The sequence below is a fragment of the Nasonia vitripennis genome (assembly GCF_009193385.2).
Source record: "Nasonia vitripennis strain AsymCx chromosome 1 unlocalized genomic scaffold, Nvit_psr_1.1 chr1_random0006, whole genome shotgun sequence".
Taxonomy (NCBI): Eukaryota; Metazoa; Arthropoda; class Insecta; order Hymenoptera; family Pteromalidae; genus Nasonia; species Nasonia vitripennis.
Window position 1 is genome coordinate 239,787 of NW_022279593.1, and position 19,536 is coordinate 259,322.

At 34.0% G+C, this 19,536-nt stretch overlaps 1 protein-coding gene across 6 annotated transcripts in view; it reads left to right on the plus strand.

Annotated features, from left to right (window-relative positions):
- Positions 1 to 19,536, plus strand: part of Ndufs1 (NADH dehydrogenase (ubiquinone) Fe-S protein 1, 75kDa) — a 268,993-nt gene that overhangs the window by 137,611 nt on the left and 111,846 nt on the right. For all 6 annotated transcript variants that reach the window (XR_004227954.2, XM_031932105.2, XM_031932108.2 and 3 more), the window contains 2 exon segments: positions 316 to 501; positions 573 to 762. Coding sequence is in view for 5 of the 6 variants with exons in the window: in XM_031932105.2 (XP_031787965.1) it covers positions 316 to 501; positions 573 to 762 (376 nt within the window). In the remaining variant the exon portion in view is untranslated.

A 19,536-nucleotide genomic window follows, 5' to 3' on the forward strand; every position in this document is an offset into this window, starting at 1 on the left:
CTCAGCAGCTTTCTTTCGTTATTTGAATCCTTAAGCAAAAATCATTAAAACGATATTCTAATCAGCATATTTCTTGGAGGAAACATACTGCTTATTCAGTTCTTCTAGTCTTTGCAGAAATTGACAATATCACCCTGCATTAAAAATTTCAGAATTATCTTAGAGTTATTTACATATTTTTTTGATTCTCATAAAACCGTCTTCACATATACTTTTAACATGATTTTAGTATAAGTAAAAATATTTCTATTACGAAGATTTTTTTAGGAGGCATTAATAAGATTCCTCTTATACAATATTTACTATTTTTTACAGAACTTAGGAAATTCTCCGGACATAATATCCCAAATAAAATTAGGTTTAAACCCTTTTAGTGAGATTCTGAAAAATTCAAGAAGACCTATGGTCATACTTGGTGCGGAGCAACTCAATCGAAAAGATGGGTCACATATACTTGCAGAAACACAATCATTATGTAAAACAATTGAGAATCAAGTTAAAGTTTGTATACCTGTTTAATTATTTTTACGCGTAAATACAAATTCAAACATTTTTAAATGTAATTCTTTTAGATTGCAAAAGATTGGAAAGTAATGAACATTCTTCATACAAACGCTTCGCAAGTGGCTGCTTTAGATCTAGGATACAAAGCCACTTTGGAAGAATTACAAAATAGTGAACCGAGAATTCTTTTTCTTCTTGGTGCTGATGAACCCAGCATTAAAAAAGAAAATTTTGGAAAATCTTTCATCGTTTATATAGGTATTTAAACGACTTTTTTTCTAAAAAGTATGATATATATAGAAACAGGCGTGCACAAGTTATGTAACATAAACATTCAAAAAACTGATGCTTCTTTCTTATTGTGCATATTTTATTTACTGTAACGCACGCACGAATTTCGTGTATTTTTAGGTTTAAAGCATGCATTTTATAATATGAGGGTTTATACGTACATAACACAGCTAGTTATAGCGTAATCGAGTATGAGTTGCCAAATACGTGCATGGCAATAGCTCGGACTTACCCCGAAGCTCAATTCTTTCGACTCAGCGCAACCTCCCTTCCACGATTTGGGACAACGGCACGGGTTGGAATCACTCTAAGTAAGGAAACTATAAAATGGGAGTGAAACGGGGATATTAATCGTGAATAATATATTTATAAAAGAACAGATTTATTACAAAAATGTATAAAGTATGTAGTTCATACTTAACAATCCTGTAGAGGTAAACGAAGTAACATGTTTGCAGGCCTGGTTTGAAATATATATATATATATATATATATATATATATATATATATATATATATAAGCAAGGGATAATCGCGCGCGTGACAAGAACACATGTGCGACTCAGGTGCTCTCGGTAGAGAGAGTAGAGAGAGAGAGAAAGAAAGAGAGAGAGAGAGAGAGAGAGAGAGAGAGAGAGAGAGAGAGAGAGAGAGAGAGAGAGAGAGAGAGATGATACATCACGTCAGAAATCACTCATAAAATTAAAGTATTTGTTTAAATTGAAATATATTATTTTGTTTTTACTAAGCAATTATGAAAAATATATTTTTTAATTCAGTTGGACTGATAATTCAGAATGATAATTTGCAGTTCATATCTAAATCTTAGTAATATATCTAAAAAAAAAATTAACTATTAAAAAAGTAAAAAGTTAGGCAAGTTTAATATATTTCGCAACAAAATTACAGATTGAAACGTACTAAGATCAATCAAACTAAGTCAAGTTTATTATATTTAATCGTGATGAAGCAAGTAACAACTCTCAAGATAAGTATTACGTAACTTGCCATGCCCGTTTAATTTTGTTTATTGGTGAACAACTAAAATTTCCTTTTATGTATTAGAACGTCATACAAACACCATAAGTACAATGAAACGGGCATGGCAAGTTACGTAGTAATTATCTTGAGAGTTGTTCCTTGCTTCATCACGATTAAATATAATAAACTTGACTTTGTTTGATTGATCTTAGTACTTTTCAATCTGTAATTTTGTTGCGAAATATATTAAACTTGCCTAACTTTTTACTTTTTTAAAAGTTATTTTTTTTAGAGATTTCAATCCTTTTTAGTAAATTTTTTTGAGTATTTCATATTCGACGTCGTAGAAATAAAATATAAGCATATTTAGCACCTTTAGATCAAAGCTTTTTTGTAACATTTTTATCACTAACATGAGATCACTGATTGTTGATATACACCACCCTTGAATTATTTCTACGCCAAGACACCAAAACCCACGGCGCGAACTATCCAGACCTCGTTATCGGACACCCTGTACACCTAGACGCCGTCATCGTATGATTTATTTACCTAGACACCAAAAACCACGAAGCGCACGACCTAGACCTCGTCATCGGCTACCCTGTACACCTGGACACCGCGTTCAAGTGATTTTTACACCTAGACACCAAAAACCACGGAGCAAACTACCTAGACCTCGTCATCGGCCACCCTGTACACCTAGACACCGCCCTCGAATTATTTCAACACCAAAAGCCACGGAGCGCACGACCTAGACCTCGTCATCGGCCACCCTGTACACCTGGACACCGCGTTCAAATGATTTTTACACCTAGACACCAAAAACCACGGAGCGAACTACCTAGAACTCGTCATCGGCCACCCTGTACACCTAGACACCGCCCTCGAATTATTTCAACACCTAGACACCAAAAATCACGGAGCGCACCACCTAGACGTCGTCATCAGCTACCCTATTTATCTAGACACCTTCCTTGAAAGATTTTTACACCAAAACACCGAATACTACGGAGCACACATTTATAATTCAAGCAGAGGAGCAGACAATGTAGGCTCAATAGCTTGTGCGGCCAACTTCACAGTCTAACCACTCGGTCAAACTGCACGCAGCTAACTTAACGGTCTTACCACTTTTTGGGCTGAAGAAAAATTAAGCAAGTGATTTCAGCATTTTTGTTCACCTGCATACTTGTTTATTATGTTAAAGCTGGTTTATTGCTGATATTTTGGTTTAAAATCATAGTTTGGCATACCAGTATAAACATTTATCAAAATTAGCTGGTTACATGAATGATAAATAATTTATTTCCTTAATTGAAAATTCAAGAGACCAATATAGAAGTAAATAGTGTCACGGGCGCCGAGGCGTCGTCTGCTTCTCAAACTCGCCTTCGTGGCGCTCCCACGCCACTTGATCATTTACGTGTATAGATCTGTTGTTATTTGATAAAATAAGGAAAACAATGTTATCACATAATACAAAAAATTAATTTATCAATTACACTCTAAACCCCAAAGTAGAAAGACTTTCAGAAAGTTATAAAATTGAACTTTTGAAAAATTTCATACTTTTGGAAAGTTGAAAATAGTCAATTTAAACTTTTTCAGATGTTTAGATTTTCTTCTTTACACTTAAAATATTTTCATGCCATTCCAAAGTATAAAGTCATCAATTTAAACTTCCTTAAAGTACAAATCTAAGGAGTTATTCTATTCCTAAAGTATAAACATAATAATTTATGACGCCAATTTTTCTACTTCGGGGTTTAGAGTGTAAACATACGTTTTTTTGTGTTTTAATCCTTATAAATTGTAGTGATTCTTCTTTACTAAATAATATATATTATTTAGTAGTACAAATTTCGATTTTAAATATCAATCTTAACTTCTAAAATATTTTAGATCTTTTCAATTTTCATCTTGAAGTATACGTGTAAACTTTACAAAGTTATAAATCTAACATATGTTAAGGTAAAAGTAATATAGAATTTTAAGGCTTACTACAGCACAAATAGCTCAGGCAGTAAGATAATGGATTATGAAGTTGAGGACCGGGATTCAATCATCGGTTAGGACGAAGTTTTTTGTTTCATTTTTTTGTGGTCAATTTATTTGAATTAGCAACAGATAGACCAGATATCAACATGGCGGGTGTGCGGTTGCCTCCCGACAAGTGTCCCAGCTATTTTAACTGTCATAAACAAACGAAAGCGTCAACAATTGTTTGTAGTATCTGCGATGCAGCGTATCACCCGAGCTGCTTAACGCAGAAAGAAAAAAATGATTGGCAAGTGAATAACAACTTAATGGTTTGCCCAGAACATTGCTACAGGGACATAACCTCAAAAATTGAGGACGACAGCCTAAGTGAGTCTGCAAAAGTCTTAATTGCGCAAATAAAGTTAAAGAAATCCGAAGAAGTAAGGAAAGAACTCTTAAAGGGAGTAACAAGTTCAGCGCAAGATCTACTGGATTGTGATATTAATGAGAAGTACAACATACTGAAAGCTGAAAATATACTATTGAAGCAGCTAGTCGAAAAACTGGGAGAAAAAAATAATTTATTGAAGGAAAAACTTGTAACTAAACAGTATGATAGTGCATTACCTAGAGTATCCTATGCTGAGGTGATAAACCAGCCAAAACCGCTCTGTAAAAAAGTGCCAAAAATAACAGTAAATATCATGGGCAATGAGACTATAGATATGAAAAAGCAGGTTATTGAGTACTTAACGCGAGAAAAAAAGATACAAACTAAAAATATGTATTATAACAAAAAAGAGGAACTAGTCATTAACTGTGTAAATAATGATAGTGTTTAACTAACTGATGCTGTATTAAAGGAAAGCTTAGAAAGAGTTTGTGAGGTTAGGAAAGAAGGACTTATAAATCCTAAAATAAAAATAGTTGGTTTCGACAACTACATGAATTGGAGTCCAACTGAAATAGAGAGTGATATAAACTCGAGGAATTTCAGCAGTTTTTCAAATAAAGGCTTAGCCCTGCATATGTACAAATGCAAACGTAGTGATACAATGACAGTATTAATACAGGTTCTTTTTGAGGTATACAAGTTCATCAAGGAGAATAACAGCAAAATCTTTGTAGGATACCAAAGCTGCAAAGTCTACGACTATATAAGTTTAAGACCATGTTTCTAAATTCTGAACCAGTTTGTCTAAATTGTGCAGATAGTCATAAGACCAGTGACTGCACAAACAATATAATAAAGTGCTTAAATTGTGAATATTCAAATGTTAACTACAACACGACATTTGGCATTAAACATGATGCTAGTGATCACAACCTATGCAACATATACAAGAAGAAAATAAACTTATGCATAGATAGAATCGACTACACCATGAAACCTACCTTACCATCTGTGATCCCAGGTTACCATGCAAGGACGGTAACTTGTCAACAACCTCAACAGGATCAAGGTTTAACGGAAATCGATATAACCAAGAAAAATCAAGATCGAATCAAAGCTGGAACAACTCAACAACAAGGTCGACGAAATTCTGCAACGAGACAACAGCCGTTCTCTAAGCAAATTCAATCAAACCAGAAAGGATCAAGACTTAGAAGCGGAAAAATTTAAATAGATAAAAATGGCTACTTCCAAATATTTATACACTATAAGTAAATATTCAATTCAGAAAGAGAGAACTTGTAATAGTATTGATAATTTTAACAAATTGATTAGTAATAAAAATGATTTAATTATGCACCTAAACGTTAGAAGTATGAATGCTGATTTAGATCCAGTTAACATTTTATTTGAGAGTCTAAGTATCAAACCATCTGTTGTAATATGCACTGAAACTTACGAACAAGCTAATCATAGTATATATGAAATGATAGGATCCAATGAGAAATATGACTGCTATTACAACGATATTAGGTTAAATAAAAATGATGGTGTTGTAGTCTTTGTTAATAATAATTTAGTACAAAATACCGAAGTAGTTAAATATGGTAGAATTGAGATTGTAAATACTAGAATTAAGTAAAATAGTAAAAGTTGTGACGGCCGAGTGCACGTCAAATGTCTAACGGCTAATCATGTACTAATTGTAATAAGATTATTGTTTCAGCAAGCTGCCAGCGAGCTCCGAAACGAGCGAGAACGAGAGACGAGGCAAGATAGAGACAGAGAAAGTGAGAGCATAGGTAGCGCGGTTGCCGCCTGGCCGCACAGCGTTGGCGAGATATGACAACGATGTGCCGCCGGCCGGGAGAGCCGCGACTAGAGTTATTCTCGCTGCGCTATCCACGCGAGTAGCTCGCGCTACTACTATACGCGGGTTTGTTGTGAGTCCTGCGAGCATCCCGAGAGCGAACGATATTCGTCCGTGCGTTACCGACGAGTTGCTGCGACGCCCGTCCGAACTGTTACATCTCCACGTCCGAGACTGGACCGCGTCCGTTGCGTCAAGTACTACTGCCACTACTGAGTTGTAAGTACCTGCACTCTCACTCTCTCACGTCGACAGGGTAATATCTCTCGTCTCTCTTTATCGTTCGTCGAAGTGTGCGGCGTTTGCACCTCCGTGTATAGTTACAATTGAATATACATTTCCTTATCTAAACTTCTCGTGTGTTATTTCCAACGACCCGACCTACGCCGCTTCCACGGGCTCGTGTAAAAACACGTGCATGATCTGAGTCGGCCGAGCCGTGCCTTCTGCACGCCCGACGTTAATTTGCAATAAACAGGGCCCTTCTGGCCCTGGTTATAACACGGCAGAAAAGTATTAACCGAGTGTTATAAAGTAATATTAAAATATCGTCCATATACAGATCACACAAAATACCAAAGATTGAATTTATAATGGATCTGAATAAATACTTAATCAAAAACAAAAATATCAAAAATCATCTTCTAATTGGCGATTTTAAGGTAGATCTGTTAGAATGCGATTACATGAGCCAGGAATTTCTGTGCAATTTTCTAGAAAAAGGTTATAAACCTGGATTTGTTGGTGTAACAAGACCACCCATGGGTTTAGCCAAAGAATCCTGCATTAACAATATATTTATAAAAACTAATAACACTGATACAGTTACCTATAAACTCAAAGCTACAATAACTGACCACTACCCTATTTTTATTGCAGTCAACAAAATGAAAACTGAACAAATTAAACCTATAGAATTATTAAACTCCAACAAAATAAAACATGTCAATGCAGGATCCTAATATAGCTATAAATAATTTAATAGATAAGATTAAGTTATGGCGTAGAACAAGCTATATCGAAAAAAAGTAAAAATAAACATCGGGGTAGGAAGAATTGGATAACTGATGGAATATAATTAAATCATGTAGAACCAAAGAACTTTTATATAACTTATGGCAGATGGATATTACGAATGATCAACTCAAACTGGATTACAAAAACTATGCTAAAATGTTAGATAAAGTTATCAAAGATGCTAAAATTAAATATGATGCAAAGCTAGTTCAAAATAATGTCAACAATCCTAAAAAAAGTTTTGGGTATCATAAACAAAAACACGGGAAAACAGAAAAATAGTAATATTATTAGTTATTTAAAGGTTAATGATAATAAAATTACGGATAAAGAAGAGATAGCTAAGAGAATGAACAAATTTTTTTGTGATATTGGCCGCAAATTGTCTGATGATATTGTGAAACCAAATAATGCCGAATTTAAACAACCAGATACAAATCCAAATTCAATATTTCTGAAACCTACAAGTACGAGTGAGGTAATAAATATAATTAACAACCTGAAGCTAAAAAGCGGTGGTGTTGATAAAATAAATAGCAAGGCCTCAAAGATTCTTGGAAGTTATATCTCGGACCCATTAACACATATTTTCAATATGTGTATTGAAAATGCGATTTGGCCGGATGCTTTGAAAAAGGCTTAAATTGTACCAGTATATAAAGCAGGTGAGAGGCATAGCATCAATAATTATAGGCCAATTTCACTCATATCTAACATTGCGAAAATTTTTGAAACAATAATATACAATAGGTTGTATGAATTTGTCCATAAAAATAATATTTTATCTGAGCATCAATTTGGATTTACAGAAAATATTGGCTCAAACGATACGTTAAATTATATTACTGAAGTATCAAGGGGCGCGGTAGCGCCCCCGATGGCAAGCATAAGCACTATACTACTATACGGACTGTCGTGCGCACCGCAACCTTAAATTCTTTGAAATGGAGTTTTCTAACCTCTACAAAATATTCAAACATTTATATCTTATTAAAATACGTTGTTTTATCAGGCGAATCAATGTTACTTTCAAAGATTTCAAAAGAACTTTTATTTAAAAAAAGTTTCGTAAAAAATGAACGATCCGTTATCATTCTATTGATGACCAAAATTTTGTGTTGTGTTTTTCTTGTTATTATTTGTTTCTTCTCCCAACTTCCGTTCTTATCCTCGAAACTTCCGTGGCGCGAAAAATCAAATCAAATTAGAAATAAAATGTATATATAACAAATAGACGCATTGGTGCATAGTATTTATTAAAATAAGTCCAGCTTTGCTACTCAGAGGTTTTGGGGGTCGCTGAATATGAATATCGCGACGGCAACAGCCTCCGAGGTACCTGGTGCCCAGGGTGGACAGTATGAACGTCGTCTCCAAGAGTTTCAGGGGAATTTGTAACATAATAAGTTGAAACTCATTACTCGGGGGTTTTTGAGGTCGCTAAACACGAATATCGCGACGGCAACAGCCTCCGAGGTACCTGGTGCCCAGGGTGGACAATATGAACGTCGTCTCCAAGAGTTTCAGGGGAATTTGTAACTTAATAAGTCGAAACTCGTTACTCGGGGATTTTTGAGGTCGCTGAAAACGAATATCGTGACGTCTACGGACTCCAAGGTACCTGGTGCCCGGGTGGACAGTATGAACGTCGTCTCCAAGAGTTTCATGGGAATTTGTAGCATAATTATTCGAAACTCGTTACTCAAGGGTTTCGAGGGCCACTTACCACTCCGTAGTTTATGAGGTATGTGTGGATACTGGTTATAGGTATTTCTGTGGAGATAGATTCTAGCGTGTAAATATATTTATTTTACAAATCTTATTTGACGGTTGCTTTTGAACTAAAACTAATACTCACTATTTTAACAACAGTTTGATGATTCTCTTTTAAGTTAGTGAGGTATAATGTAATATATCTATCGAGAGGATAGTTTTTATTATAAGTACTGATTACCCTTAAAAATTCGTAAAATCTTTAAAATAAAACCTTCCTCAAAAGGTAAAAGGTAGGCAAGTATAAACTGGTTTTTATTTACTATTAATTTTTAATTTGATGATGATATAATTCATTCAAATAATTATTTATATAAGTGACAAACTATTGTAAAAAAATATATGAAATCAAATAGTTAAATGGCAATTACGTATTTCGAATAAATTTATAAAATTATTCTTTAATTCGATTTATAATTTTATTGTTTTCCTAACGTCATTGTTAATTTATTGGCGGTATTCTACACTACTTTGAACATACTTGACAAACCCGTCGGTTGATAGTTCCTAATGTGAATTGTTTGATTTGATACAAATTAATAACATTGTCAAATAAACTTATAAAGTCTTCCACATTTAGATAAACACAATATCATTAATAATAAAGCAGAACTATATATATATATATATATATATATATATATATAATTATCATTGAAAAATTATTCTATTTATCTCATCATAAAATTATTAAGCGACGGGTTTATCAAGTATGTTCAAAGTAGTGTAGAATACCGCCAGTAAATTAACAATGACCTCTCGATAGATATATTACATTATACCTCACTAACTTAAAAGAGAATCATCGAACTGTTGTTAAAATAAGGAGTATTAGTTTTAGTTCAAAAGCAACCGTCAAATAATATTTGTAAAATGAATAGATGTACACGCTAGATTGTATAATAATATGGATAGGAATATACAAACGATTGTAACTTTTCTTGATCTGGCCAAGGCCTTTGATACGGTCGATCATAAATTACTACTTAAGGTTCAGCGGAAAATTAATTTTCTTAGGATATCGCTCAAACTTAGTTTACATTTTCAATTAAGTGTCCTCCACAACGTAGTATTTTTTTACCCCCCAAGCGACATTATTTTTTGAGATATTGAACCTTGAAATTTTGTATTTTAACATGGGAAGCCTATACCGAGTTCGAATTTTGAGGACGTTTAGTTGAATTGCGAAGCGAGTTTTTTAGAATATTTTTCAAAAACTAGCTTATGATGTAAAATAGCAATACAAATCATGGAGAAAAAGTTGGATAGGGCAAGCGAAGCTTTTTTTTAAGATACAACAATTCTAAGTTTTCATCCCATGCTATCAGTATATCTATATAGGTGCGCAGTGTTCCTCTCCTTACAAGTTACGGTTTATTTTACAAAATTTATATTGTTTAATATTAATTTATCTTTCCCTACTGATAAACTCATGTAAGTACTCTTTATATAAAGAAATTGATTACGTAACGATTTTTGTCATTTCATATTCACAAACACATAGCATTGAAAAAAGAGCATACCTGCACAAATAACTATTTGCAGCATCTCTTTCATCTGGACCAAATCTGCAGATTACATCTTGTAATATGCATAAATACATACAGCATTTCGTCAAAACTTCTAGAAAATACTTCTTGGTGTGTTAGAAGTTCAAATCAAGTGTTTTCAGAAAATGTCCGTATGGTTGTCCGTATGGACGTGTGTGTGTCTGTATACCGTAATATTTCTGGAACTACTCCGTCCATATCAATAAAATTTTACATGCATATCTATTTTTGGATTCTGCATTCGGGAAAAACAGTTATTTTTTATTTTCTTAACTATTTTTTGATTTTTGAAAAACACTATTTTGCGTTTTTTTATCATCCCATTATTACACACGATTCAGCTAAAATGCATTTGAAAGAGAATAAAATTACCTACTTTTCCTCGTTTGGACCTCGGGATCAACCGCTTTGTTCGGCAGATAAAATGAAAAAGGTGATTTATTAATAAAAATTCATATCTCTGAAACTAAACATCATAACCTCACAAAAAGAAACATCATCGATGGGTCACGTGTCAAACTATATCCCATTAAAATTTCAAGTGATTTAACTACTTATTTTTTTAATGATAAATCGAAAACTAAAAAAAATGAGGTTTTTTGTGCCTCGATTACGGACGTAAAAAGGTCTTATTGCACTTGAGATTTTATGAAAAAAGTAGATATTTTATGTGTTTTGGCTAAGTTCATTGTGCAGCTTTCAAACCCCTATGGTTTTTAAGATATCGAAGTTTCAATTTTTTTTGAAAATTTTTTGATTTCTTATATCTCTAAAACAATGTAGTCAAATGCTTTAAAATTTTATTTGGTGATTCACCATAAAAAAGCAATCTGCTGCTGACATTTTAAACGATTTCATCAAGCGGTTCTCAAGTTAAGAGCTAGAATGTAAAAACCGATTTTTCTTAAAACTTTTTCTTCCTCTTATAGGGATGTTGTAGCACGCCGTTAATGGGATACAACACCTTTAAACTTCGAAAAAATCGATTTATTATTGCTTATTTTGACAGGAAATTTTCCGTAGAACACGCTCCTGAAACCCGTTATCAAAAAAAAAAAATTCCCGCGAAGTTATAAACAAAATACTAAAACAAAATTTTTATCGTTTTTTCGTAAAATTGTGTATTTTTCAATTTTTGTCTAATACGACTAATAATTTTAATTTTAAGTTTTATTAATTCAATCTGAATAACATTTTTATTGTAATTATAAAATAAGATTTTTTTGCATTATTTTCGAGATAAATTTCTAGTTACGCTTTTTATATAAGGCTCCGATGGATACATAGGGACATTTATTTAAATTCAAATATCGCGCGCCCGCGCGTCACCTGTGGGCAGGTTAAAATCAATGTGTCGGAGAAGGACAGAGCGATCGTTCCGCGGTTTCGCTATAGCAGACAGAAAATATTTGAACACAGCTGATAAAGTACTGAGATATAATTTACACTATGTAACACAGCTGTTATCTAAGTATATAAATAAAGCTGATATTTTTCAAAAGCGTTTTAGAACTAATCTAAGTAGTGTTTGTAGTGTTTTTGGGGTTATACCTTATAGCTTATAACCCTAAAAAGAAAAACAAAGTGAAGTGTTAGTGTAAAAGCAGAGCAGTGAAGTTATTTAAAAAAGTGTGAAGTGTAGTGATTTTAAAAATATGTGTGATAATCGAGATGCCAAGGGAAGGTTTGCGAGTATACATCCTGACAAGAAGTAGTCTCGAGGAAGAGGCAAGAAGAGGCCAAGAAGATTTCTTAGAGCAGCATGCGAGGATGAACCTGCCAACAAGACAAGACCTTCAAGTTCAGCAAGGAAGATACAAACTCCAGTAGCGAGTGCATCCAACACGTGCAGAAGAGGTTGGGTACTCGCCTCCGAAACTTAGTGAAGTCTTTCTCTGGAAAGAAGCTTTTACATAACAAGCCTATTGGCGGAAGAGGAAGGCTCACTGCAAAAGTGATTGACAAGTTGTCGACTTTCTATGGCAAAACTATTCCCATTCCAGATTCCATTGACAATATGTATAATGCAATCTGGACAACTTTCAATCACATGCAGTCAACTGACGCAAAGCCAATGCATCACTTATGCCCACCAGGACGCGACAGTTGGTGCAAGTGGCAAGCAGCCAAAGCCGCTAAAAACCTCAGAAGCTTCAGTTACAAGAACAGCCTTCCGATTGTGGTTATGGATGCAGTGAGGCCAATTTATGAAGATTTGTCGAAGCCAGAATTACTGGAAAGATGTCTTGGAGGTTTTACACAAAACTCTAACGAGAGTTTTACTAATTGTGTGTAGAGATTAGTCTCTAAGAAATCATTCAGTGGTTTGACAGTCTTCAAAATCGGTGTAAATGCAGTAGTAACCATGTTTAATGATGGTCGTTCTGGTTTGCTCAGGATTCTGGAACCGTTTGAGGTGGCACCTGGACACGCTACTGCAGAGTGGGCAAACTCTGCCGATACCCAGAGGATCTTTCATGCTGAGCGACAAGTCCAGGCCAGCACCAAGGAAGCACGAACACTCAGAAAGAGAGCCAGGAAATTACAAGAAGAGGATTCTTACGCTGCAGGTGCACACTAGGCTGTGTACACTGAAATATCTTGAAGTAAAAGGCCTTGTAATCTTCAGTTCATTTTTATGAAATTGAAATATTGATTTATTTTATCTAATTTAGCTGACCCTGGTAACACTAACCTGCTTGGTGACATTTGGAGGTTAGACTGGTCATTTTCTACCGGTTTCAACTTGAAGGTTCAACACATTAACCAAAAGAAAATATAAGTATAAAGTGTTATCATTATCAAGGATAAAATATCCTTTTTATTAAATTTTTATAAAAATTCATGAAATGCCTTTTTTGTTTGCAGGTAAGAAAAGCCGTACAGAACCCAGAGGTATAAGTGAATATACCTCATAATTGCTAATAGTCAAGGTCTATGCGTGTGAAACATAGAAAACTTGGCCCCAAAGGATTTGGTAAGCACTAATTTAAGTTATACTTTCAACAATTTTCATAAACTTTAAAGTTGATTTTCTCTAAATGTTGTTTTTATTGATTTCAGCTCACTGTCCGTAGGATTCAAAGTGAACGTATGGTTCTTTTGGGCTCAAGCTCAAGGAGGATACTTTGTACACCTGTAGTTCTGATATGAATGTAGGGATTTTAATTTAAATGTTTAGAAAATTTTTTATACAGAAAGGTGCCAGAATAAGCGAAAAAAAATTCAGTTTTTTCATCGCCAAATTATTTCTAAACATTCAAATTAAAATTCCTGCATTCATACCAAAAATACAAGTGTACGAATTATCCTCCTTGAGTTTGAGCCCAAAAGAGCCATTCGTTCACTTGGAATCCTACGGACAGTGAAAAAGTTCACAAATTCTTCCACTGAGTGCCACAATGGGCAAGCAGGAATAATGACGGTTTTAGCATGATAAAATTAAAGGTATTTATGCTATATATATTTATAAAAAAATTTTAATGATTTACTTAAAATTTATGAATTTTTCTTAGCATTCTTTTTTTCAGGTTTTAAAGGTGTTGTGTCCCCTTAAAGTCCTCCCTATGAATTCATGTCATACTGATCTTCCTATATTACATAGTTATTTTGGCCATACCCCCCTTTACCGCCCCCATAGCCCCCCCCCCACCCCTCCACTCGGCCACCCACAAAATAACGTAAAAATCGTTCATTTTTATGTTATTTTTGAAAATCTGACTGCCCCCTCCCCCACAGCCCCCCACGGCCGCCTCACATACCCCCTCACCTACCCCCCCCCCCCCACAGCTCCCCTACAGCCCCCCACATAAAAATAACACAAATTTAACTTACTCAAAATGTATTGTTAGTTCTATATTTAAAGTTTAAAATTTATTTTAATAAGCATATTTAGAGACTGCTTTTATCGTTATCGGGCTTAAGACCATCATATTTGAAGAGAACTTTATAAGACAATTTATTTATATTCATTAAGTTTTACATTCATTAAGTTGAAGGTGAACAAGTGAGTTTAAAGAACTTAATGAATTATTAGAAACAATCATTATTATACATAATCATTCAGTGAAACAACAATAGACAGTTTTCCACACCACCCAATGGGTACTGTCAGAAGCACATTATATCAATTCCATGTACTTTACTAGCGTATAATACATCTTACTGGACTGGTCACGTGACAAAATATCGGGAGAAGAAACTCTCACAAAAAGAAATATACCAAGCAAATTTTCAACTTGCAATATGTAATGCAATCGCAATATCTCAATGCAATCAAGATTATTTTTGGTGAATAAAAAAACAAATTTTAAAGTACACACAACTACATTTACTTATGTCCTGACCGTTTTTGACGGTCTTGCGCGGCAAATCTAAACTTGCCGCGCAAATTTAAATAGTGTAATTGTCGTTTAAACAAAAATTTATCAATACATTTTTTTACAACAAATAATTATTCATAAACTAAAAAAAAAATAATTTTCCAATAACGAAATAATTTTTGCGTTAACTCGCTCAGCAGCAACAATTTATAAATAATTTACAAATTATTCGATGGTAAAAAATATATTTATTAATTTTTTCTAAAAGAAAATTATACTAATTAAACTTGCGCTGTAAAATTTGGCTTTACTCAGCGGCAGGCGCATGCGTAGTTCACTACTATCCTTTGACGTCAGAACCGTCGTGAAAAACGACGCAAAGGACATTTAAAAACAGAAGTTCGTTGTTATAGAATATATAGGAAGAGTAAGTTTAATTTGTCTCAAAAGGTTTACGGATAAAAGTAATTATAATTTATATACTAAAATACATGTTTAATTTAAGCATGATTTGATAATGTTATAACAACATGTTAATGCGTAATATATATGATTATATGTGTATTAAACGTGTAATACTTTGTAGATTTGTAGTATGCTATCTTTTTGTGCTTAATAATTGGGCAAAATTGGTATATTTATAAAATCAAAATAATCATTGCATTATTAATGTTTATTGATTAATGATAAAAAGTTTACGCAGCGTTCTTATTCTATAATAAAAAAAACAGAAGGGTCTGCAAACTTTTGGACAATGAACCATCCAAAACTTATATATTAAATTATGTATCAAAAACCGCCACATACATTAGCAGGCAGATTATACTGTATATTAAAACAATATTTTATTTATTAGACCTATAAATTTAGTTGGAGGAAGCTACATGCCAATGAATTGGCAGCGGTTTTTTTAATTGTTATCACAGCTTCCAATCTACCTAGACCAAATCTTGAAAATGTTTTTTGGTAGTCATGTATATTTTTATCATATGTACCTGTCTGTACCATCAAATAAATTTTTGTTTATAAAATATATCAAGTTTTGTGAAATAATGCAAAAAAAAAATATCTGGACAGACGGACGGATGGACTTTAATTTTTTTTTACGAGTTTTGGAAGGTTTTTACAAAATCAACCAAACATAAAATTTTAATATAGTATAGAAGATGTAGATTTACATATTACTTAAATTCTTGGATTAGAGAACTTTTTATTAAACCCTTGCGTCCACTAAACGCTTGAATATGGAAGATATGTATAACATACATATACAATGACAACATAGAAACACAAAGTCTAAAATGAAAAAACTTTAATCTTGCATGCATTGAACGTTACACTATGCATGATAGTTATAAAAAATACAAATTTAAATGATTAATTCAATGATATATGGTACCGCTTTACAGAATCTTGAGATGCTGCTTAAACGTTAGTCTGGCGTCCATGGTGATTTCCAGGTACTTAATGGTCGGCTGAGAGTCTATTTCGTGTCCGTCCACTGTCAGTGTTATTGTCTCCATTTTTTTCCTACTATATATGAGGATAGCTTCTGTTTTATGGCTAGCAAGCTTAAGTCTTGTCTGCTTTAGCTAGTCGTAGATTATACCTACCGCCTCGTTAGCGATTTCCGTCATTTCTTCTTTTTGCTTTACTACTACCACTACTGCAATGTCATCTGCAAATCCTAGAACCGTTGCACCTTCAGGTAGCTCTAGCCTAAGTACTCCATCGTACATGATGTTCCACAATCTTGCCCCAGCTGGCTGAGTTTAATTCATTTTCAACGTGCAGTGTAACAATAGCATAGTACTTCTTGGCTCCACCTTTCCATCTCTTCCCTTCTATTGCAGTTCTAGCGGTGTCGACTACTAAGCTTACGGCGTAAAGAGTGGAGCGTTTTTTTCTGAAGCCGCATTGGTTCACCTAGTTCTTCAATGACTTGGTCCATTCTAACGCCGATTATGTGCTCTAAAATCTTGCCTAGATGTCCAGTATGCAGAGTGGTCTGTATGCAGAGGCAGCTTCTCCAGGTGGCTTATCTCTTTTTGGACATGAATTGTACAAGTCCACAAAGACATCGGGTCGTGCCTGTATAGCTTGTTTCAATGCAATACTAGTATTTTTGTATGTGTATGTGTGTTTTTTATGTGGCGTAGGCAGAGCAAGCTCTGCACACGTGGCCCTCTGACACCGGATCTCCACAGGTACTATTGTTAAACAATACTTTCGTGGGGCCCGTCAACTAAGCTAGTTGGCTTCTTCTTTGAAGTTTGACATTTCCATACATCGTCCATTCACCAAGGAGACCTGCATTTAAGTAACACCTTGCGTACAAAGAAATCGTGGCAAGGAGAAAAAAATCAAAGTCGCTATTGTAAGTAGCCATAATAGAAAGACGTTCCTTCAGCTGACTATGCGTCTTTCAACACATTTTGCTTGAATCGTGGGAAACTTTGCGGAGAAGTTTTTTCGTGGACGTCAGCACTTTGTACATGCAGTGAGCAAATAACGAGCAGTTTAATCAGATACCTGTCTCAATTCATTGTTATAAAAATCTAACAAACTATTATAATTAATGACTATTAACCATAGTTGTAGGTTGAGAAGAGTCACTATATCTGGTGCTCTCAAATAATTCAAATGCACGAATATATCATTATTATAATTCATATACTTATTAAATAAAACATCCAGTTTTGAGATAAAAGGATGATTTTGGAAATGTATGTGTGTTTTAATGTGATCTATCGATTGAAATTTAATAATTTTGAATATCTTCAAAATTGACGATTTTTCAAATGTTGTATTCCGCAGGGTGCCAGATGTCAGCGATAAGCGTAAGCACTGACATCTGAGAGCTTGAGTGAATTAATCGTGCTCTCTCTTTTTACACCCTATTCGTAGATTCACAATAAACAATTTTACGAAATCTACAGCTACACTATATTAAAATTTTATATTCGGTCGATTTTGTAAAAATCCTCCAAAATTCGTAAAAAAATTAAATCTATCTAACGGTAGACATATTCTTTAAACGGAAATCATTCAGGTTACCGAAGAAAATGTCAAATGTATCAAATTTCAATTAGTTTTTAGCATAAAAAAAAAGTTAAAAAATGTCCGCCCGTCCGTATGTCTGTCTATCCGGATTATTTTTTGCATTTATTCCACAAAACTTGATGTATTTCATGAGTAAAAAACTATTTAATAGTAAAGACAAGTACATATGATAAAAATATACATTCCTCCAAAAAATTTTGTTTCATGATTTGATCCAGATGAAAGAAATGCTACGAAGAATTATTTGTGTAGATGTTTTTTAAAGCTATCTATTTGAGAATATGAAATGACAATTGCTTTATGTATTCACGCGTATCATAAGATGTAATCGGTAGATTTGGTCCGGATAAAAGGGATGCTGCGATTAAATATTTGTGCAGATATTATTAATTTTTTTTTTAGAGCTCTGTATTTGTGAATATAAAATGACGAATGCTGTATGTATTTATGCATATTACAAGATGTAATCTGCAGATTTGATCCTGAGTACTATTTGGTCCAACAGTTGTCTGAATTGTCCTATCGACGTGTTAGGAGAAGCATAACAGCTGCAAATGTGTACGCCTGCGACCTTAGCGCGTACGAATGCTTTATTACGTCCTGTCATTTTTTCCTGGAAAGCGGCGTCTCTGCATGTCTATATATCTGCTTTACCAGTACTGTCCATTTCCCACGATGGTTTGTCCAGTTCTCTGTATTGTTCACAGACGATGGCTATGTCGTTCTCTGTTTCACGGATATACTTGCTCAGTAGGACCTGTGAAGTCGTGCAGTGATTTATATTTAACTGCACTATTTTATTTTCTTCGTCTGTCAGTGTATTCTACTGCAGCTCGGTAAACTGGGCACACATAGCTACCAGCTGCGTGGTCACTCTTTCCACCGGTGCCTTCTTTGCAGAGTACACATTTGGGTTGGTTCGTGCACTCCTTCGCTTTGTGCCCATCTTTCTACATTTAAAGCCAAGCCTACTTCTATCTTCAGTTACCGTGCAGTTTCTGCCGATATGGCCAAAACCTAGACATTTATAAAACCCAAGCGGCTCGTTTTTGTGGTTAGCCACCCGGATCCTACAGTTGTGTGTTTGTGTGTGTATGTGTGCGTACCTGTATCTCAGCTTCTCAGTAGATTTTAATCCACCAAGTTTTATTTTGTTTGTTTTTACTAGTACGTAGTAAGAAAACAGTCCGTTTATACATTTTGTGGACGCGTTTTTTTTTTTTTTTTTTTTTTTTTTTTGTTATTTTTTAGTTTTCAGATTTCAGTTTTTTCTAATAAACTTATTGGAAACGTTAATAACAGTGAATCGCTTAATATGTACCTGAAAGAGAATAAAATTAGCTATCTTTTTACTTCTGACAATTTATACTATCATTCGTCGTTCTTTTGTTATACACCATGAAGCGCAATTTTTTGAAATCGTTTCAACTCGAAAACTAAATGTCGAATTTTTCTAAAAAAAGCATGATTATTGAAGGTTTGTAGGACTATAAACCACTTTAATTTAAAGTAATTTCGTGGGGCAGATCCTGAGGAAAACTGAAAAAAGTCGTTTTTCTACGTTAGGTGATAACTGGAGTAAAGAGGCAATAATTAAGTTTAAATTATAGATTTAGTTAGCATTATATAGTACCTTAATCCCTTTCTTTGGGCTGTTTATAAAACCAGTTAGTTTCAAAGATATTAAGCTTCAAAATTTTGTTTTTTCACCCTGTATACTCTATATAACTGAAAACTGAATCGTTTAGATCTCAGCTTCTATTTAGTGTATTTTAATCTATACCTAGTC